This window comes from Equus caballus, chromosome 3, assembly GCF_041296265.1.
Source record: "Equus caballus isolate H_3958 breed thoroughbred chromosome 3, TB-T2T, whole genome shotgun sequence".
Classification (NCBI taxonomy): domain Eukaryota; kingdom Metazoa; phylum Chordata; class Mammalia; order Perissodactyla; family Equidae; genus Equus; species Equus caballus.
The window spans coordinates 60,067,316-60,090,662 of NC_091686.1; the positions used below are offsets into that span (position 1 = coordinate 60,067,316).

The 23,347-nt window shown below is 39.0% G+C and overlaps 2 protein-coding genes and 1 non-coding gene across 57 annotated transcripts in view; 1 reads left to right on the top strand and 2 right to left on the bottom strand.

Moving 5' to 3' along the window:
* The window catches only part of THAP9 (THAP domain containing 9), a 31,650-nt gene extending 20,201 nt beyond the window's left edge, over nucleotides 1-11,449 (bottom strand). For 2 of the 6 annotated variants that reach the window (XR_011437508.1, XM_070263603.1), the window contains exons 1-4: nucleotides 11,198-11,331; nucleotides 6,859-7,054; nucleotides 5,125-5,428; nucleotides 3,793-3,947 (exon numbers count right to left, since the gene is read on the bottom strand). Coding sequence is in view for 5 of the 6 variants with exons in the window: in XM_070263603.1 (XP_070119704.1) it covers nucleotides 3,793-3,947; nucleotides 5,125-5,428; nucleotides 6,859-7,054; nucleotides 11,198-11,277 (735 nt within the window). In the remaining variant the exon portion in view is untranslated. Of the gene's footprint in view, nucleotides 1-3,792; nucleotides 3,948-5,124; nucleotides 5,429-6,858; nucleotides 7,055-8,497; nucleotides 8,734-11,197 lie in introns of all 6 variants that reach the window. The other 4 variants (XM_023637832.2, XM_001915481.6, XM_070263602.1 and 1 more) reach the window with 4 other exon arrangements.
* Nucleotides 11,433-23,347, top strand: part of SEC31A (SEC31 homolog A, COPII coat complex component) — an 87,900-nt gene continuing 75,985 nt past the window's right edge. For 10 of the 50 annotated variants that reach the window (XM_070263567.1, XM_070263572.1, XM_070263576.1 and 7 more), the window contains exon 1: nucleotides 20,194-20,627. The gene's annotated coding sequence lies outside the window, so the exon portion shown is untranslated. Of the gene's footprint in view, nucleotides 12,026-12,358; nucleotides 12,456-14,854; nucleotides 14,929-15,747; nucleotides 15,788-16,155; nucleotides 16,239-20,182; nucleotides 20,628-23,347 lie in introns of those variants that run through there. The other 40 variants (XM_023637813.2, XM_023637822.2, XM_023637823.2 and 37 more) reach the window with 11 other exon arrangements.
* Nucleotides 16,680-16,811, bottom strand: LOC111773049 (small nucleolar RNA SNORA31). Its single transcript, XR_002807251.1, has one exon. It is a non-coding gene; the product is annotated as a small nucleolar RNA SNORA31 (small nucleolar RNA).

Here is a 23,347-nt window from a genome sequence, read left to right on the forward strand (position 1 = left end):
AGTTCAGATCCTGGGCGTGGACATGGCACTGCTCATCAAGTCATGCTGAGGTGGCATCCCACATGCCACGACTAGAAGGACCCATAACTAAAAATATACAACTATGTACTGGGGGGCTTTGGGGAGAAAAAGGAAAAATAAAATCTTTAAAAAAAAAATCTGGGGATAAATGAAAATGTAAATACGCCATACTACCTCTTACAGGATGCAGCAAAAGTGGTTCTAAGAGAGAAATTCATCAATAGACTCAATAGAAATAGATCAATACAGGCCTACCTCAACAAACAAGAAAAATCTCAAATAAGTAATATTAAACTACACCTAACAGAATTAGAAAAAAGAAGAACAAACAAAGCCCAAAGTCAGCAGAAGGAGGGAAACAATAAAAATTAGAGCATAAATAAATGAAATACAGACCAAAAGAACAGTAGAAAGGATCAACGAAACCAAGAGCTGGTTCTTTGAGAAGATAAACAAAATTGACAAACTCTTAGCTAGACTCACTGAGGAAAAAAGAGATAAGGCTCAAATAATAAAAGAGGAGAAATTACAATGGATAGCACAAAAATAGTCAGGATTATAAGAGAATACTATGAAAAACTATATTCCAACAAATTGGATAACCTAGAAGAAATAGATCAATTCTCAGACTCATACATCCTCCCAAAAGTGAATCAAAAAGAAATAGAGAACCTGAATAGATCAATCACAAGAGACTGAAAGAGTAAGCAAAAACATCCCCAAAAGAAAAGTCCAGGACCAGATGGCTTCTCTGGAGAATTCTACTACACATTCAAAGAAGATTTAATACCTACCTATCCTTCTCAAACTATTCCAAAACATTGAAGAAGACAGAACGCTTTCTAACTCATTCTATGAGGCCAATGTCATTCTGATGCCAAAACCAGACAAGGACACCAGGAAGAAGGAAAATTATAGGCCAATATTGCTGGTGAGCATAGAGGCAAAAATGCTCAACAAAATATTGGCAAACCAAATACAGCAACACATTAAAAGGATCATACACTATGACCAAGTGGGAATTATATCAGGGAGGCAGGGTTGGTTCAACATCTGCAAATCAATCAATGTGTTACACTACACTAACAAAATGAAGAATAAAAATCACGTAATCATCTGGATAGATGCAGAGAAAGCATTTGACAAGATCCAAATCCATTTATGATAAAAACTCTCAATAAAATGGGTATAGAAGGAAAGTACTTCAACATAATAAAGGCCATATATGACAAATCCAAAGCCAACATCATATTCAACAGTGAAAAACTGAGAGCCATCCCTCTGAGAAAAGGAATAAGACAAGGGTGCCCACTCTCACCACTCCTATTCAACATAGTACTGGAGGTTTTGGCCAGAGTAATTAGGCAAGAAAAAGAAATAAAAGGTATCCAAATTGGAAAGGAAGAAGTAAAACTTGCTGTTTGCAGATGACACGATCCTATACATAGAAAACCCTAAAAAATCCATTGGAAAACTATTAGAAATAACCAACAACTACAGCAAAGTTGCAGGGTACAAAATAAACATACAAAGTACAGTTGCATTTCTGTTCTCTCATTTTGAACTAACAGAAAGAGAACTCAAGAATACAATCCCATTTAGACTCGCAACAGAAAGAATAAAATATCTAGGAATAAATTTAACCAAGGAGGTGAAAGACCTATACAATGAAAACTATAAAACATTGTTGAAAGAAATCAAAAATGACATAAAGAAATGGAAAGATATTCCATCCTCACGGATTGGAAGAATAAACATAGTTAAAATGTCTATACTACCCAAAGCAATCTCCAGATTCAAAGCAATCCCAATCTCAATGACATTCTTCATGGAAATAGAACAAAGAAGCCTAAAATTTATACGAAACAACAAAAGACCCTAAATAGCTAACGCACTCCTGAGAAAAAAGAACAAAGCTGGAGCCATCACAATCCTTGACTTCAAAATATACTACAAAGCTATAGTAATCAAAACAGAATGGTACTCACACAAAAACAGGCACACAGATCAATGGAACAGAATTGAAAGCAAGAAATAAAACCACAAATGTACAAATTGCTAATCTTCGCCAAAGGAGCTAAGAACACATGATGTAAAAAGGAAAGTCTTTTCAATAAATGGTGTTGGGAAAACTGGACAGTCATATGCCAAAGAATGAAAGTAGACCGTTATCTTACACCATACACAAAAATTAACTCAAAATGAATTAAAGACTTGAAGGTAAGACCTGAAACCATAAAAGTCTTAGAAGAAAATATAGGCAGTACACTCTTTGACATGAGTCTTGCAAGCATCTTTTCAAATACCATCTTTACTCAGGCATGGGAAACAAAAGAAAAAATAAACAAATGAGACTACATCAGACTAAAGAGCTTCTGCAAGGCAAAGGAAACCATGAACAAAACGAAAATACAACCAACTGGGAGAAAATATTTGCATACCACATATCCGAGAAGGTGTTAATCTCCAAAATATATAAAGAACTCATGCATCTCAACAAGAACAAAACAAACAACCTGATCAAAAAATGGGTAGAGGATATGAACTGCCATTTCTCCAAAGAAGATATACAGATGGCCAATAGGCACATGAAAAGATGTTCAACATCACTAATTATCTGGGAAATGCAAATCAAAGCTACAATAAGATAACATCTTACATCCATCAGAATGGCTATAATTACCAAGACAAAAAACAACAAATGTTGGAGAGGATGTAGAGAAAAGGAAAGCTTTATGCACTGCTGGAGGGATTGCAAACTGGTGCAGCCATTATGGAAAACAGTATGGAAATTTCTCAAAAAATTAAAAATAGAAATATGACATGATTCAGCTATCCCACTACTGGGTATTTATCCAAAGAACTCGAAATCAACAATTCAAAGAGACTTACGCACCCCTATGTTCACTGCAGCACTATTCACAATAGCTAAGACGTGGAAGCAACCCAAGTGCCCACTGACTGATGATTGGATAAAGAAGATGTGATGTGTGTATATATGTACAATGAAATACTACTCGGCCATAAAAAAAGACAAAATCGTCCCACTTGCAATAACATGGATGGCCCTTAAGGGTATTATGTTAAGTGAAATAAGCCAGACAGAGAAAGACAAACACTGCATGATTTCACTCATATGTGGAAGATAAACAGACACATGGATAAAGAGAAGAGATTAGTGGTTAAAGAGGGGAAGGGGTTAGGCAGTGGGTGAAAGGGTCACATATAAATGGCGATGGATAAAAATTACACTATTGGTAGACAGCACAATGCAGTCTATACAGAAACTGATAAATAATATTTGCCTGAAAGTACATGTTATAAACCATTATGACCTCAACAAAATAAGTGAAAAAGAAAACTGGTCCCTGAACAACCTGCATTGGCATCAACTACAGTGCTTCCGGAAAACGCAGATTTTTGTGCTTTGCCTCAACCCAATGGTATCAATCTATAACTCTTCTAGATTTTCTAGGATAGTCAGATACTAAAACTAATGAAGTGTACTAGAAATTCAAATATTTCAAGATTTTAATTTCATCATCCAGAGTGTCTCCACCATCTAGAAGATGAAAAAAATTTATCAGACTATACATCTTCATTTTTTTTGGTGAAAATATCACTGTTGTGATAATATGCAAATACAAGGTAGAAGTTTTTAAAAAAGAGAAAATGGACAATTAAATAAGATGAATACTAATGGCCTTAATGTATAAAATGCAATAAAAGAACAAAATATTTGTTTTATTTAACATCTAAAAAGTAACTCACTTACGTTCTGAGGATGGAAGAATGAGGGAGCTTAAGAATCTTCCTTACATAATCATAGACTTTGCTACTGCACAAGTAGAGTGTACACGCAAATTGTTTCATTTCTGTGGAGTACTCAGCTGTTTCTCTCCAGTTATACAACTCCCACTTAAAATCTGTGAAAACAAATTTATTTATTCTCTGTGATGAAGAATGTGTACAGTAATATTTTCAGGTACAGATTATAGCATTCGGATATAAAATTCACTGGGCATCAAAATTCAAATATAAATACAATCACATTTTAACTGAGTTTGCTCAGAGGTCAATATCCAATCTTAGGGCCTCTTGACCAATTTATCTTGTTCACCTTGAATCATTTCATCAGAAAGAGGGAAGAAGAAAGTTTCTACTTGAACCACTATTTACTGGCAGCCTGAGTGGAGATTTTTAGAGACATAGGAAAGAAAATGAAATAACTGGACAAAATTAAGTCTCTGGATTATGAGGACATTCATTTGTTTTATTTTGTTCCCTGGTTACCATTTATCTGAGGATGACAATTAGACACAAGCAACATTTCTGGGAATAGGGTGTTATTCAGATTGAACAGACTGCCTACCATTGAGAGAAAAAAATATCCTCTGTTCCTGGTGGGGACTCCTATTTACCACCTCTATGCCCGTCGTGGAAAAACAAAATATTCTTCTCCTTTGGAGATACCTACTCTTTTCTAGAAACAGGACCTAATTCTTTTCACCAGAATGTAAATCCAAAATCTCTGCTCCTTTCATCAAAGAGTAAGTTGGCAATTCTTATTTTGCCCCTTTTCAAATATCCTGGTTCACAAGGAAGACTAAGTAGTCTTTCAATGAAATATATATATATACTCTATAGAATATTTTAGAAAAAGATTTGGAGACCCAATTTTCAAGCTCAAAGGGATTTTGCAAATTATCTAATTCAACTCCACTGCGAAAAGACTTTAGTGATCAATTATGTAGCAGTTACAATTGTTTATCAAGAATTTGCAGTAAAATGGGTGCTATTATAAAAAACAAAAAGTACAGTACATGGTATATACCACATGATCTTATCTCTGGGTAGTAGGATTGTGTGTTATTTTCATCATTTATATATTTCTTTGCTTTTTCTATAATGAATATATTACTTTTAAAATTATAAAATCATAAAAGGATTTTGGCAATTACTTTTCATTCTTCTTGCTGACACTGAGACTTTTCACTTGTCAGCTAAAAGCACATTTTCATAGGCAATAGCAGAGTAAATACTTAGAAATATTCAGAAAAATTGAGCTATTTTGTAACTATTACAGGTCATTGGGGAACAAACCTGAAAACTGTGCTCGTAGCAGACATTCTGTTTCTTCAGAAAGTAGTTTCTCTTCTACAAGGGCATCAATTAATCGTAAGCCCTTTCTCTTCTTGATCATCCTGTAGTTTTTTACAGAAACAAGTCTTTTTTTGGACATCTGTAGCATCTGTTGCACCTCAGCCAGTTTCTCTGCACCCACTGTCAAAGGCCTCTTTAAACTGTAGTTGTGGTCCTCAGTAGCAACCTCTTGAGAATTATCAGGAAGTGGCTGTTTTAGGATTTTCTGTCTTGCTTTACCTTTAAGGTGTACCCCTTGAAGAACCTATGATAGAAATATAAAACTAGGGTTATTTTAGAAATTATCACACAGACGCTTATCTATAAAAATACCACTGAAAGCAAAGCACTCACCTGGTTGATGTGGAGAGTTAGTTATAAAAAAAAAAGGTCATAATCTTTGAGCTTTTTCAAATGTATAGTCCACAAGACAATGTAAACAGGATTTTTTTTGCATCTCTACAGAAATCGTAACATGATGCTAAAAATTTCTGAAATTAACTAGAGAAAGGTGGTAATTGGCGAAGGCTTTATGGAAGTGAGTTTTGAGTAGTTCTTTGAAACAGCAGCAACGTGGTTTAATGGAGGGGACAGGGAAGTTATTCATGCAAAAAGGAAGGCATAGTGGACAGAGCATGGGCTTTGGAATTAAGACTGACCAGGGTTCGAATCCCGGCTCCCTCACTTGTTAGCTGTCACTTAACCTCTACAATCCGTCATCTCCTCATTTGTAAAATGTGGATAATAATACAGAGTTATTTTGAGGATACAATAAGCTAATTTATGTAAATTCCCTACTACAATGCCAGGACCATTGTAGGCCTCAATAAACAATAACTATTATTGATTTTACACAAAAACATGAGAGCAAGTCAATTTATCACATAAACAGTGGTTTTAAGTATATGTGGTTCAAAAAGAGAATTCAGAGCAGTTAGAAATGCACAAATCAATTAACGGAAAGCTCTTGGAATTCATGAATTTGGATTTGACACTAACATATTCTTCTCAATAAAGGGATGAGATAAAACAATACCAAGAGAGGGAGACTCCAATGAGTGAGGAAGGGTAGTGTCAGCATAGAACAGTTAGACGCCTATCGCAGACTGCGCAGACAGCGATTAGCCATGTACAAGAGTGTGGCTAAGGCGGAAAAGGATAAAATAAAAACAATCAAAAGAAACATAAGACTGTAACACCAATACTGGTGACTGACTCACAGAAAATTTTCTATTTTCTGTATATATGTCTTTCTACATCAATGCTAATGATTAGGTACATTTTTGGTCAAAGATCAGTAACATTGTTGGGAAGAGCCAAAAAGGGGTTGATAATTTCTAACTACATATTATGAAAACTGTCTCATACTTAAACAAAAATCTGAATTCTAAGGCTGTTTACATCCACTAGTTGATTTTTGTGATCAGTTTAGTAACCTTTATTTATGTCTAGACATGATTTGCATTTATACCCTTATTTTTAAAAAAGCTCCAAGGCAGAATTACTATTATTACACATAGATTTTAAAAAGACAAAAACTAATTTTCTAAGCATTTAAAATCTATTATTGGATTTATTTTAGTCCTAAGGTTGTTGTTCTTTTTTTTAAATCTCTGTAAATTCTAGCCATGTGAGCTATCTTGATTTTTAAAGGCTTGGTAAAATTTAGTTTTGTTTACACCTGGATTTAAGTACCTTGTATAGAGAAACAGAAGGCACAGCTCCTTTTTTCAGCTTTCTTCTTATGCCATATGACTCAAAGTCACTTTCTTGAAAATGTTTGGAACATAGTATAGCACCTGGTCCTGGGATCCAAATCTTTTTGCTTCTGGGGTCCACACGATTAACAGCCCTGATCCATTTTGAGCGCTGTATGGTATCAGTTGGAAATCTATAGCAATCATATTAAAGTTCCATTAACATGAAAATATTTTATTAATACTACAGTAGTATTTATTACATGAATCCATTTATTATTTAACTGCTTCATATAAACATTAAGTCCAGTTAAAGTTTAATTTACTTAATGTGATTTTATTTCTCAGAGTTCTTTGATCTTTTTGAATCCAAAAGTTCAGTTTCTAAGTGATTTTGTTCTTTGCAATTTGTATGGTGGCAATTCTCATATTAAATATCCCACATTTTGTCTTCACTGCCTACGCTTAACAGAATCTGGTCAAATTTAAAAGGTGTTTCTTTTCCTTCCCTGTGACAATTTTAAACTATGCCCACAAATTCTTTGGTACTTCTCATTTCAAGGTGTGGAACCTAATTTCCTTCCACTTGAGTGTGGGCTGGAGTTAGTGATTTGCCTGCGGAATATAAACAAAGCAGAAGTGACAGTGGGCAATGAAACTAGATCATAAAAGGCACTGAGGTTTCCTCCTTGCTCTCTCTCAGGAGTGATTTTTCTCTGGGGGAAGTTAGCTGCCTGTCATAAGCAGCCCTATGGAGACGTCCACCTGGCAAGAAACTGAGGCCTCCAGCCAAAGGCCATGTGAGCCTTTTTGAAAGTAGATTCTTCAGCCTCAGTCAAGCCTTCAGATGACCACAGCCTTGGCTAACATTTTGACTGCAATCTTACGAAACATCCTGTAACACCCTGCTACTCCACCCTTGAATTCCTGACCCTTAGAAATTACATGAGATAATAAATGTTTTCACCCAATTTTGAGGAAACTTGTTACTCAGCAGCAGAAAACAAGTACACTTCCTATACTCCATTTTCCTACTTTGCTTTGAAAGGCACCACTTTTCCTAGCCTTGAATGTATGTTGTATACGGGGTCTGTCATTGACTGAAACATTCTTGCACGGTGCATGACTGTACACAATGGAGAACTGGTTTATGCTGTAATACAGAATTCATTTTCTTTCTCCTGTTGACTATGCCTTTTTACACTACCGACAGAAATTTACCTTTGGCTCCCTGAATATAAAATACTTTCCATAGAATTAGCTAACAAAACCCCTTCGTCAGTGGTTACCTGAAGAAAAGGGACAGAAAGGACTGAAGGGTAAGGCTTTAACTATACCTATAACTTAATTCTCTTCTAAAGAAAACAAAAATCTGAAACAAGGCAAAATGTTAACATCTGCTTAATCCTAGTGATAGGTACACAGGTGTTTGTTATATGTATAATTTTTTGCCTGCTAGTGTGTTTGAAATGTTTCATAATTAAAAGTTTAAAAATAGAAAATATTACAACAATTCGGGCAAAAACTCTTCCAAATTATCATACATATATTTCTTTGGTTATGAAATAAACTGTTTCTTACTCCCCTTGCACCAACAAAAAGAGAACGCATCAAGGGGTCACTTTAATTTTTCTTACCAGTCCCACTTCGAATTTAGCCATTTATGTGTTTGACAGAGCACCAATATTCTTGTAATAAAAGTTTCCACAATTTTGAGTCATTTTGACTCAGGCTTTTCAGTTAGAGCCCCCTGCCTGTGTCCTTACAACTTCTTCCACAGCTCTGGTGATGGTGCTGGGGGATGTTGAGGAGGCCTTCAGAGGAGATAATATCGGAGCTCAAGTTGAAGAGTTTGCCATGCAGACAGTGGCCCCTCCAAACAGATACAAAAACACAGAGATATAAAATAACTAGTGGGATCTTAGCGGCTGATAAAGCATTGAAAAATAAGTTAATTTCAGGGCTTGAGAGGGTTGAGAGCGGAGTGATTACAGAGGGGCTGGAGAGGTAGCTAGATGCCAGATCACAGAGTCTTGTATGCTAGTAAGTTTTGGATCCATTCTTTAGGTTAGCGGCCAGCACAGGAGTCTGTACTCATTTATTGAGATCTGACGAAAATACTAGAATTTATTCTTATAATTTTTTTGCTCCATCCTTTAATTTTTGTATTTGATAATAAGTACTAGTGCATCACTTCATATACGTAATCTATACATCACTATGCATATTTCAGGGGCACGTACTCAACTTTTTTACGGACAGAGCTCCATGATTAAAAAGTTTGAAGATGGCAGCTTTATACAATGGCAAACTGACGAATTCTCTCCTTCCCACATTACCTTTTTGCTGAGCCGTTACTTCAGATGGATACTACCTTGTTGCTAGGACTAACACCATGGTATTCTAACTCCTTTTCCTGTCTCTATTCTCTCCTGCTTTTCTTACAACTCCCTACATGCCAGGAAGACAAAAATGATTCCTTCCCATTCATACATAGATATGTGTTTGTTTAATTCAGCACACATGTACAATAATAGAAATACAGAGGGAACGGAATTCAGGTGGAAGACAGGTGGAAGACGAAAGGCTTCACAGCGGAGCTTGGCATTAAGAGCCCAAGAGATCAAAATCCTGCCTGCAGGGAACCAGCATGACAACATTTGCATTTTTAGAAAAACAATTTCCCAGAATCTGGAAAATGGAATGAAGGAGGAAGAAATCAGGCTGGAAGAATCATAGGAGACTACTGTAATAACTGCATCACTTTTTTTTTCTTTTAAATTAAGCAAGTCTTACTTTGGTCCTCAATATATAAAACAAAAGCAATAAATAAGTTCTTTCCTATTTAAGAAAACTAGGAAGAAGACACAGGAAAAGCAGGGCAGCAAAAAACTGAGGAAGAAATTAGAGAAAAGGGAGAGAACTAGTGAGAGAATGTGTCCATAAAGCCAAGGGAGGTGAGAGTTTCGAGGAGTGGTTAATATGATTAAAAGTTAAAAACAGGTCAAGAGGACTTCGAAGTGCTCATTTAGATTTGGCAAGATTACTGGTGACCCTTGCTCATGCTTTTTTTTTGAGCAGTGGTGACAGGTATCTGGCTACAGCAGATTGAGAAGTCAACGCGGATTTAGGGAAGTAGGTGTATGCTCCCGGTTTGAGGAGCCTGGTTACGGAGGGAAGGAGAGTAGTAGTGTAGCGGCGCACAGAGGCTCGAGTTTTTGCGTGTGTTTAAAAATGGAAGTAATATGAGCATGCTCACTGAATTTAGGGAAGTAATCAGTAGAGACAGCAATTCAAAACAACAAGAACAGGAACTAATTGCCAGGAAAAAATACCCGAGGAGAAAGAAAGGATACAATAACAGCTTAGGTGGAGGAACCAGCCCTACTTAAAAAACAAAACGCCTACCAGACATAGATCAAATTCCTTAACCTGACATTTTTTAAAATAATTTGTCTCTAAGCTACTTTTCCCACTCCTCTACATTATACCCGCACTTTCCATCCCTTTACGTTTTCCCATGCTATTCCTATTTAAGTGCTATCCTCCTCCCACCTGCTTTCCACAATCTAGGTGAGGTTCAAGGCCCAATTCAAATACCACCTGTCCCACAAGGCTGTTTTTGATCTCATAAAAGGGCTTTGTCAGTGGGTTAAATCTACGTCTCATATTACCTTAATGGGCTATGTCTTTCTGACGTACATTTCTTTTAGTCTGTGAGGGTCTGTTTTACCCACTTTTCTACTTCCCATTGTGCCTTGGACATTAATTTGAATGACCTATTTACCAGTCTAGATCATAGACGTGAGTTCAAATTAGATTAGTTTGAAAATCTGCCTCACTCTTGAGCCAATGAAACTTCCTTGCCATGACCAGATCCAGCCAGAATCGGACTGGCCTTGCAGGGCACGGCTAACACCACTGAACAACTTGCAATGACAGGCAGTACTCGTGAAAACTGATCTGTACCCATGCTCACAAGCCACAGACCCTAATGGAAATGCACGCCGTCCGCAGTTCTCCCGAACTGCCCTCCCTTGCCGTCTCCTCACGCTAAATAATAAAAAGGCCCAAAGGAAGCAGGACTCCTTCCGAGTAACTCGCTAAAAGCCATCAGGCAAGCGGGAGGCCAGGAGAAACAACCAGCAACTTGGAGCTAAACACTGATCAGGAACAGCATTGACTCTCAAACTTCCCCGGTCCCCTTCCCCCGCCCACGCTACGCACGTCACGCCACGTCACGTCGACGGCACGTCGCCCGACCCCGCCCGGCCCTGGCCTACTGCCCGCCTGGCCGTGCTGGGAGTTAAGAGAGCTCGGAGGCTGCTCTCACGCACTGGTGGAAGGAGAGGCCGCGCTCCCGGCTCAGCACGGTGTCCCGGGTGCTGCAGCCCACTGCCGAGCAACTTCGGGTCATCTTCTTGCTACGTGGGGCTCCACTTTCGGTGTCCCCGCGACAGCATGAATCACGATAAATTTAGCTCCGCCCGTTGAGTCGTCGGCGGCGACCTTTATTTGTCGGGAAAGGCGGGCTCTTAAAGCGCGGAGCGCCCACCCTTCCTCTCCGTGGGCGCTGCGCCTGACGCCGTGACCAATCACAGGCCACGTCGTGTCGCAGCAGCCAATCGTAAAGGCCGGGGTCCTTAAGACGAGCACTTGACCGCCCCTCCCTCTCTCTTCGAGGGTGGTTGGTAGATTTTGCTGTCTTGGGTTCCCATTCCTTCTGTTTTCGCCCGACCTGGTTAAATCCGGTGCCATCGCGCTTCGTGCGAGGCCGAGCCTGAGAATGCGAAACGGAGAGGCAGGATCAAAGTTGAGGCGAATCCAGGGGTTTGCCGATAGGTCTCCTGGTGTGAGCTCTGAAAGTGACTGGAGGGTGTGACGCGAGGAAGGGATAGGAGGGAGAGAGATAAACGCGGTGCCTTAGAAAAATAGGAGACAAAATTGGGCCAAAAATAAATTATTTGCTGAGAGGCATGTCATTTCCTTGCGTTTTATTTGCTAGTTCCCTGATGTGGAGATAATGTAGGAGCTGTTATGGTTGGCGGTTAACGTGTGTGACCGCAGAGGAGCTTGAATGAGTCTAATATGAGGATACGTCGATTTTTAATTCAACGAACCGTTTTCTGCAAGACCTTTTGCCACAATGGGGAAATTAAAATAAGGTAAGGCCCTTGGGTCTGTTGGGGCAGCTCGCCGTCTAGTGGGGACTCGTCATTGGGAGTGCTAGGAGGGGCAGTGGAATTGTTTTGGTTGCGATGTGGGGCATCATGGATAGCTTTCAGGAATGAGATGGTATTGGAAGCTGTTTGTGTTTGCGATATGAAATTTCAGTTTTCAAAGAAGAAAGAAAATGGGGCCAACGTAGCGCACCGTTTCTATTTTGTATCTTTTGAAGAGATCCTTAGCATAATAATTAGTTTCTTTCCGTCCTGCTTAACGTTGGAGGCCCATTGTAGAAAACAGAGAAATGTTTGTAACTTCATTTCCTTCTCTAGCTCGCAAGAATGATTCCGACATTTCCAAACAAGATTGCCTCTTTTACCCCTTTTTGTTTACTTTGTCCGGATTCCAGCCAAAAAGACTCATCTCAAGGTATTACTTATTCACACCTACTTTCCATTGTAATATGTTTATATCTTATTTGAATGAAATTAACAGAGCTTTGCTTATGTCGTTTTCTTAAAAGTCACATGGCTTAAGGATAGTCCATGAATTTGAGGAAAATCGCTCCTTGGGGTATGTGCTTGCTTGGTTGTAAGATGTGCAAAGGGTGGGACCTGAATTTAAATCACCGTCAGTTGGTTAGACTTTTAGAAACTTTTCTAGTACTCAACCAATTAAGACCTGCATGAGGCTAAATAGAAATAAATTACAATTTTCAGTTTTCTTTAAGGAAAACATTGATTGCCTTATTTTTTTGGTAACAGTTTTATTGAGATGTAACTGATATAGCATACAATTAAACCATGTAAAATGTACAAGTCAGTGGTTTTTAGTACATTCATGAGTTGTGCAATTATCACCACGATCAATTTTAGAACATTTTCATCACCCACCGCCCTCCCCCCAAAAAACCCATTCTCATTAATACTTAGACCTTATATCTTACCCCCGGCCCCTGGAAACCACTAATCTTTTTTCTGTGTGGATTTGTCTACTCTGGATACTTCATATAAATGGAATCAGAAAATAATATATGGCCTTTTGTGACTGGCTTCTTTCGCTTACGATGTTTTTAAGGTTCGTCCATGTTGTAACATGTATCAGTACTTTATTTCTTTTTGTTGCCAAGATATATTCCATTGTATGGATATACCACATTTTATTTATCCATTCATTAGTTGGTGGACATTTGGGTTGTTTGCATTTTGGGGGGCTGTTATGAATAATGCTGCTGTGAACATAAGTTGACAAATTTGTGTGTGGACGTATGGTTTCACTTCTGTTGAGTATATGTAGACTTGCTGGGTCGTATATTTTTATGTTTAACCTCTTGAGGAAATACCAGACGCTTTTCCAAGGTGGTCACTCCATTTTACATTCCCACTAGCAATGGCTGAGGGTTCCAATTTCTCCACATTCTCATGGGTAAGAAGTGGTATCTCATTGTGGTGGTTGCCCTATTTTTAAGGATTTAAAGTTTGTAAGGAGCCTGCCAGAGGATGCTCCTTGAGTGCAGGGACAATGTCTAAAGTGAATTAGTGTTTTGAGTCCCTAGCACACAAATAGATCCGTGTGTTTCTGCTATAATGCCATATGTGTTCCTGAAAAAACTTAATGTTTAGCAAAATTGTGCATTGGAAAGAAGCAGGGCGGGGCTTATGGGAAAAATAGGGTTAGGGTTGACTACTCAAAACATGCAATTTTATAATCTCTAAAATAATCAGCAGTTAGTGCCTGGGAAGTATTCTTGTGCCCTCCCACCCCATTAAAGGTAACTTGAAATGGAGATTGCTATAGGGTGTCTTAAAAGAGCAAGGCTGAGGGGTGCTGGACATCACAGATGGAAGTGAAGCTCTGGGCTAACAGGCTGCTGTTAAAATGGGTTCAGAGGTTGTGTAACCTGCTGAGAGCCTGCAGAGGGGTGGGTGCTGTTGGGGAGGGAACCCCAGGTGCAGCACTCATTTTTCATTTTCTTTTCAAAGATTGGCCCTGAGCTAACTAACATCTGTTGCCAATTTTCCTCTTTTTGCTTGAGGAAGATTTGCTCTGAGCTAACATGTGTGCCAATCTTCCTCTATTTTGTATGTAGGGTGCTGCCACAGCATGGCTTGATGAGCAGTGTATAGGTCCATGCCCAGGATCCAAACTCACGAACCTGGGCTGCCTAAGCTCCCACCACTAGGCCGGCCCCATTCATTTTCTTCAGATAGAGATGAAAGTATTCCTGCCAGTCCAGCATCAGAGTACAGAGAAAAAGAGGGCTTTTTTCTTTTCTGCTTTATTGGCTTCCAGATATTGTGGCTGTCCTAGGAAAGATGAAACAGTGTGGCTCTCACATTATTTTGACAGCATTCTTCTAATTATTAATTATAAATGAGTTGCTGAAAATTGCTGCTCTGCGGAACAGATTTACTGAAATGTTGTAGACTGGTTAAATGAAAATAACCAACTCTTTACAGAAGCCACAAGGCTCACTGTCCTAGGCATTCTTAGTGTACTTCTGGATAGGGAAGTATGCAATCCCTTATAAATGGAATCTTTCTTTTCTTTTTTAAGTTGTGTTTATGTATCTTTACGTTTGTTTGTAACTTTTACATGCTTTTTTATTTTTACTGTTTTACTTGTGACATTAAGGTTCTCAATTTGATTATGTCTGCTTCCTCCAATAACTTCATATCCAATGATTAAACCTTTTCACTGCTGTTCACATAATGAACTGTTGTGATTATTAAGTCTGTAAATGAGGATATGTGAGCTATCTTAAAGATGTTATTTGCAAAAGGCATGGACCATTACAGAAAGTAATTTAAAAGAAAATGTCTTTTCAGGAATTACATTCTTGGAAATGTCAGAAAAAGATTCCTGGGTCTTAGAAGATAATTACTTGAAATATACAAGAGAGGTAGTATATCTTTCTTTTTAAATGTATTAAGTGTTCCTGGAACAACAGCAGTGAGTTGGAAATGGAGTATTGTCCAACTAAAAAACAGGTTTCTAAAGGTTTTGGTGAAATCTAATTGCCTGTTTTATGGCATAGAAACTCATTAATTGGTCACTTCGGAAAAAATAATAACAGCTAATGCTTATTGAACGGTTACATGCCAGGCAGGGATTGTGCTAAGCAGTTTATATATATACATAACACACACGCACAGTTTTTTTTTAAACAATGTTTGTTTCTCACAACAACCCTATGAAAGCAAATATACTTTTTGCTTTTTATGACTGGTTATCTTCCTTGTTGAATACATACCCTTTTGTCATATTCTTAGCTAATTCTACTAGAACCATTATTTGTTGCTGTGATGTAATGAAATATATTTTCTAGTAACTGACATTTTCATGCTGAATTTTTCAGCCTTTTAGTTCTATGGGGTTTTTTTTACTTCAGAAAGCCTTAGAGTTTTCAAATATTTGTGACCAAATACGGTTCTGAATTTGATCCTTTCCCAAGAATTTCAGACCTTTTCAGCTCCTTCATAAGTTGTACATTTTACTTTTTGGACATGGATTGTGACCCCCTGTATTAGTTATTTATTGCTATGTAACAAATTAGCCAAAACTTAGTGGTTTAAAACAACAAACACTTATCTTATGGTGAGGGGAAAGAGAGAGACATCAGCTTCCAGACTCTCTCACTTGGCAAGCCTCAGTTCCTTGATGGCTGTTGGCATAGCCAGTTTGGTAATGTATTAACGTTTGGTTGTCCTTTCCATTTCAGGCTTGATGTTGAGAAGAAGACACCTCCAAGCTAGCATAAGGTAATCTGTGCAAAGTTGATAACTGATATACTTGAAATTATCTTTGTTATGAGTTTTTTCCTAATTGTAGTAAGATTGGAGGTCGTATCTGTTCTATATGAGAGAATTGGAATGTGTAGAAATGTGCATTTATTATGTATTTTTAAAAAAGGACTAAGCAATGAAAACCTTATAACTAGAGCATAAGTTGAAAATAAGAAGAAAGTATAAATGTCCAATGATTAAACTTTTTCCACTGCTGTTCACATCATGATTTGTTGTGATTAATGTATGTGGATGAGGACATAATGGAAAAAGAAAAGCATGAGGCTTACAGATATGATGTAGCTTTTGTACATTGATTTGCCTATAAATGTTTTTCCTTTCAGGAATAAAACAGAAGGGTGTTTTTCTTAGAGGACATCATTTGTTGGATTTATCTGGTCAAGAATTAACAGATTTATATAATAAGGTAAGAGTTTATAAATTTACTAGTTTTGACAAAAGAACACAGAAAACGTTAGATTTGAGAATGATGTGGATATTGTAATCACAATTCTTTCCTATTCTTTCAGCTTTCAGAGATAGCGTACATACGATTGCAAAAATAATATAATTTTCCGAATCAGTAGATTAATTCAGGATAGGCATTTGGGTGGGTGGGGGCAGGACTTTTAACCTTGGTAGTCATCTTTTCTTTTCTTTTTTTTTTATAAGAATCACTGGCTTTCCTTTCATTAGTTTTAACCTTTCATCTTTTAAAATTGTAATCAATCAGAAGACAAGGGTGTAAGGGAATAATTTTCCAACACTTCCCTTATAAACTCAAATTTTAGATTCTTCCTTGTAGTAAAACAGGCTCTTCACTCTTTACAGTTATTTCTGAGTTGCAAAAATTCTCCCCATGTTTTTTCCCTGTATTCCCCCATTCAATCTTGGCTGCCACAATCAGACAGACAGAAAGTACAAGGATACTTTCTTCTTGGATCTGTAGTGGAAAGCTGAGCAGCAGACAGTAACTGCTCCAGGTCTGTCAGGTAGTCATCTTTTCATAAAAATAATGACGTAATCCTTTCAGCCCCTGAAATTCTTAGAGAGCATATGTTGTGGGGTTTAAATTTGCTGACCTATTGTATATTCTGTAAATGACTCTTTGAAATGCCAGTGGGTGACCATCCTATAACTTAAGCTTTGTTCAAGAACAGTAGACAGGCAGGTGGTTGGAAGCTGGGAATCTCAAATCTAATAGAGATTAATCTGTCATTAACTAGGCATGTTATCTTGAGGTGTTTCTCAAACTTGAGGAATATAAAGGGGAAAAATTCTTGTGAATTTTCAAGGTTGATTTAATTTCCTATTTCTTAAATTTCTACAAACATAAAAGTTGATATAAACTTTGTTTATGGCCCTTAATGAAAAGATTTACAAAATAAATGCATTCAAAACCAAAACTAAAAAATCGCTCGGGTGGATGCTCCTGTTTTGCAGCAGTAAAGATGGTACTGGCTGCTGTGGAATAAGTTAGAAACACGTGGTCTTGTGCCTTGTGATGATTGTAGTTTTACAATCGGCACAACAGTAGAGTTGTCTGGACTTTTACTCTTTTGCAGACCTCAAGATGATTGAAATGAGGGGAGGGGGCCTAAATTTTTAAAAGGATGTCTCTGGACTGTCTGCAAATCCTAATTTGAATAATTCTGTATTGCATTACCTCCGAACTTTCTTCTAACTCCAATGAGTAATTCAGAGTCTTGGAACTAGCATTCCTTTGAGAAAAGCTTCAGTTCTTATTTGGTCTAGGATTAGGCTTGGCTAATAATTAACTAAATTGGATTAAAAGTTGACTATTTTTTGAACTAATACAAGTTTTTCCTTTCAGATACAGGTGGTTCTTTGCACCATTCCAACATGCATGATTATCACTTTTCACACTTTAGTTAAATAACACCAGTCCCCCAACAACACAGTTGAAATTTCAGTTACCACAGTATTAACTGTGAATTGTTGCATAAACTTTGCTGCTAGCTCTTTATTCCACAAGTCATTGTGCAAATAAAAGACGTGCATCAAGATCCGTAACCAGCTGCATCATTTCTTCCAAAGTCTTGCTGATTGGTCATTGAACATCTGTCAGTTCACATACCGACAGTAAAGCATGTGGTTGTGTTGCCTCTTTGTCTCCCAGCGATAAACTCGTGACGTTTTACAAAAATGGATAATCAAAAGAGAGGATTGGTCAACAAAGATGAGAGGCAGCCAAGAAATGAAAAGTGGTAACACGGAAAGTGAAATTGGACATGCTCAAATTTGAAAATGGTGACAGCAAAGCAAAGATAGGACGAGATGCTGCTTATGGTTGAAATGGAGCGTTTACTTCTCCTTTGGATCGTGGACTGTAATCAAAAACAATTCCCACTAGGTTTGGCTAGCATTCAGGCCAAAGCGTTGAAGTTAGTTGCTGCATTGAAGGAAAATGGTAATTACAAAGAGACTGAAAAAGAACATTTTTATTGCCAGGCAAGGCTGGTTTCATCGTTTCAGAAGTTGATCTGAACTGATTAATGTTACCTGGTGAAGCTGCAAGCTCAGATAAGGATGGTACTGTGAAATTTGCACCCAGGTCCAAGAATTACAGGCAGGAATGTAATTCTTAGGTGGAATGTAAATGGAGTTACAGAAGATAGAAATGACCATGGGAATGTTGACACTGCCTGCCACTCAAGGAGCACTTGTAGATATGCAGCGAGAGGAACTTAGTGAAGGCGAACATACAGATATAAATGAGGAAAGCTGTTGTGTCATAAAGGACGAACTCGTCTCATAGGAAGTGATGCCAGTGGAAAAGCTTCACGATAGTTTTTTGTAAAGAAATAAAACTTTAATTTTCAGTGTTTCTAATGCTTTAAATATTCGTTTTACTATTTTTTTTTTTACATTTATAACTAACATCAAGACGGTTTTTAATGTTTGGACAAATTTTAAGGTCACAATTTGGATTTTTAATCCCATAGGTTAAAATTGCTTTGCACAGTTTTAGCTTACATAGTCAAAGTGAGAACTGCCTGCATTTAAAACAAGCTAGGGAGTCTTTACATTTTACCACATATAAATACCTAGAAACAGTTATCGTTTATTTTTAGCCTTAGGACAACCAGTCATAAATTATACTTGACATTTTTCATGATGCCTTTGTGTGCTACTATATCAAGGCTTGGAAATAAAAATTTATAATATTGAATGTCTTGTATTTAGACTTTGAATATTAATCAGTTTGTGGGCAAAATCCTGTCTAGCGATAGGAGTTAGTAAAGTTTCCCTGTAAACGGGCATATAGTAAACATTTTAGGCTTTGCGGTCCATATGGTCTCCGTAGCAACCAGTCAGCTTTGTCCTTGTGGCACTAAAATAGCCATAGACGATGCATAAACCATTGAGCCATAGCTGTGTTTCAATAAAACTATGGACACTGAGATTTGAATTTCATGTAATTTTCTCCTGTCATGAAATATTTTTCTTTTGCCATTCTTAGTTCACAGAGCCTACAAAAGCAGGTGAGGGACAGGGAGGTTTGTAGTTTGACTTATGCAGTAGGAACGTGTAGTTGTATTGTATGATTGTATTAAATGATACCAAGGGATGTAACCACTGCTCGACTTGTTCTAAGGAAGCGTTTTCCATAGCAGTGCCCACTTCCACATAGTTGGGGGTCTTTGGGGAACAGGGCAGTAGGGAGTTCAGTGTTTTCTGTTGACTAAAGTGATGATCCCACTTATAAGTTTAGGGATTTTTAAGATTTTATTTTTCCTTTTTCTCCCCAAAGCCCCACGGTACCCAGCTGTGTATATTTTAGTTGTGGGTCCCTCTAGTTGTGGCATGTGGGATGCCGCCTCAGCCTGGCCTGATGAGCGGTGCCGTGTCCGCGCCCAGGATCCAAACCAGCGAGACCCTGGCCCGCAGAAGCGGAGCGCACAACCGCTGCCCCACCAGCAGACCCTAAGTTACGGACTTTTATTGGCACTTCTTTAGGTCAACTAGTCCTTACAGCTATAAATAAAAATGAAAGGCTTTTTAGAACACTAGAAATCAGCTACTGTAGCCTAAGTAATCCACTTGAGCTGGTCTATTTCAGTCCAGAAATGAACTTGCTTTTTAAATTGAACAAGTACAAGACACATACATAGGGTACTGACTGGAAAACCTTATCCGCTATGCCTCTTTGGAATAACGACTATGTCCACAACACCGTTTGAGCATGACCAGATCGTTTGGCTTTAAAGCAGTTCTCAAAACGCAATACTGAAGAACCAAGTGAGCAATTTTGAACCCAGTCACAAATTAGAGTTCCTGCGCTCAGGCCCCTGCAGCTGGATCTTCACGTGGCTCGTGTGGTGTTGGCAGCAGCGCGGGGCTGCTGACGTCTCAGGGCTAGCGCTACGTGGCGTTCCTGCGGGCCGCGGCCGGCCCTCCGCCCGACAGCTACACGCGGGAAGACTTCCACCTTTCCCATAGGCCTGGCCGCCGCGTCCGCGCCCTGCGCGCGCCCCCCTTCAGAACGGGTCCCTGGCCTCACAGGCGCGCGCGAAGCGAAGGAGCGAGTCCCCAGCCGGCCGCGCCGCGCGCTCCGCCCCGGGCCTGCCACGGCTCCCGGAAGTGCCCTGGCGGGTCGCGCGCCGGGGTGGGCGGGGCGAGGCGTCGCTCCCGGAAGCGTCGGCCGGCCGGCTGGCTGGGCGGGGCTGCGGCTGCCACGTTGGAGCGGAACGTGGAGGTGGCCTGGGCGGGGAGGAGGGGCGGTGGCGAACGCTGGGAGAGTCTGACGGGCGCCGTGCTAACGCAGGAACCGGTCGCCGAGGGTCCCCGCCAGGTGCGTCCGCGTATTCCCTCCTGTCCTCTTCGCCGGCCCGCGGGCCGTGAGGTAGAGCCGAGGCCAAAGCTGGGACCCCGGCCTCGGTCTCCGCTGGTCCCCGCCAGCCTGCGGCCCGGTCTCTGGTGGCAGCGCGCCCCTGGTCTTCGTTTCGGGCCCGGCGGGGCGTCGCCTGGCGTCCAGGCTGCTCGGGCATCGCGACGGCCCGCATCGGCGACGTTCCTCTGAGGCTGGCGACAGGGTGTCGTGCGGGGCCGGTAGTTGGGTCTGAGGTTAGGAGACCTTCAGACCCTTGTGCACAAAGAGGTGCGCCCCAAGGGCGAGGGAAGGAAACGAACCTCAGGATTACTTTGGTTGACTTTAGTTTGGTTGGGATTTTTTGTTTATGTTTCAACTGATGCCAGATTTAAAGGTTCTTAAATTTTAACTGAAAGCTATTGTGATTTAACCTGGATTGGGTTATTTTAAGGGCAGTAGTCGCCGATCGCAGCCTGTACCTCGAAGGAAGTCTCATTAGGTGTTGTATGTTTTTGCTAATAAGTTACTATAATAAGAGGTTAAATTACAGGGCAGATGTAAAATAAATGAAAATATTGCCTAAGCTTGTGGGCATTATAAATTTTTTCTGTGAGTTCAAGGAACTAATTTGACGTAGGTCTTTCTGAAGTTGCGGTGATGGTCTGTGACAAGTCCTTTCTCCTAAACTGCCTTTTCTAACTACGGAAAACTGAAATTTGCTTGTCTTTGTCGGCAGATGTAACTGTATTTCATCGATAGTTAGAGCCTCGTCCTTGTATCATGCTGTCCTACGTTTTCTGTACATATCGATTCTTTTAGTGTTGGCTAAATGTACTCACCTTTTCTTAGTGGTTCTGTGCTCCTTGATTCTCATTGTCCCCCTTACAGCTCTGGGAGCGATTTGTAGACTGTAAGAACTTTCAGATAACTTGAAGTGTTTTTGTAGTCGTGAATTTATGTTACACACATCTAAGGTTATTTGGGAAATGTGAGATTTGGAATGCATTTAGAATTATACTGCTTAATTTTATATAAGCAAGTTCTTTTCTGAAACTAACAGCATAAGAATAGAAATTTGTAAACTGTAGAGAACAGTGATTCTTAACCTTTTGGAATTTCACTCCCTTTTGAGGATCTGATGAAAGCATTGGATCATTTTCCTAGAAAAATGCACTTACACGAATAGAATTTTCTATATAATTTCATGAGGTTTACGAGTCTCAAGTTAAAAATTCTTGTAAGGTAATATTATTGAGTTGATTTTTACATTGTTTTTAGAAATGTCATTCTTAAGTTAATTTCAGCTCAAAAAGTTTTATTAGATTGCAGGTAAGTATGACAACATTTAGTTCAGTAACCAATGCACAGTTGATTCTTTGATTTGCTTGGGTGAGATGAGCCTAGAACATTGATAACACTGAATAAATCCCCTAGAACAAATGTGCCCATCCATAATGAGATATTTTGCCCACTTAAGATGGGTTTTTACTAAAGGCAGTGTCAGCTAGGGATTGTGTTCCTGGTTTGGGAGTCAAAATTTCCAATTCTGTTACCTCTTTCACTTTTTACTTTCTGAGGTATAGGTCAGCTCTCTATATGTGAGTGTAAGGTTGGTATTTTTTAGAGAATAGTACTGTTGGGTTTTAGTATTGCTTCACAAAATTAGCATTTAGAAAATCAGAAAAAAAGTTTCCACTTAACTGCATACAATGATTGTGGAGAAAAACTTGGATGAAAAAATAAAAGTTCTAGTTTGGAACAAAAATTTTCTTCGCTAGATGTGTTCTTGAACACTTATTGGGATAAACATTTTAAATTGTGACTTTTGTGATAGCTGACATTTACAAACACTTATTTACTATGTGTCAGGCACTGTTCTAAGCACTCTACAAATTCTTACAACAGATTTGTGGTACGGATCCTTTTATTATACAAATCTGCCTCAACTTCTGATGGGGTTACGTCCTGATAAACCCATTGTAAGTTGAAAATATATAAATGGAAAATGCATTTAATACACCTAACCTAGCTTAGCCCAGTCTATATTAAATGTGCTTGGAACACTTACATTAGCCTACAGTTGGACAAATCATCTAACACAAAGCCTATTTTATAATAAAGTGTTGAATATCTCATGTAACTTATTGAACACTGTTACTGAAAGTGAAAAACAGAACGGTTGTATAGGTACAGAATGGTTGTGAGTGTATCGGTTGTTTACCCGTGTGATCGAGTGGCTGACTGGGAGCTGTCACTCACTGCCACTGCCCAGCATCACAAGTATCATCCCGCATAGTGCCAGCCCAGGAAAAGATCAAAATTTGAAGTACGATTTCTACTGAATGCATATTGCTTTCACACCATCGTAAAGTTAAAAAATTGTAAGTGGAGCTGTTGTAAGTCAGGGGCCGCCTGTACTTATTTCACCAAGTGGGTAGCCAAGACACACATAGGTAAACTTACATACCTGAAGTCCGAGCCGGACGCAGTAGAGCTCAGGTTTAACCTGAGGGTGTCGGCTCCTGACTCCGTACTCTTAGCTGCTGTGCTATAGGTATTGTTTTATAGATGACATATGTGAACATACCACTGTCCTCACAGTTTTCTTTTAATATTTTCAGAATTATTATGTTCTGTGGAAAGTTGTCTTGAATGAAACAAATCTGCATAGTGTGAATTCTAATCACATATAATGTTGAAAA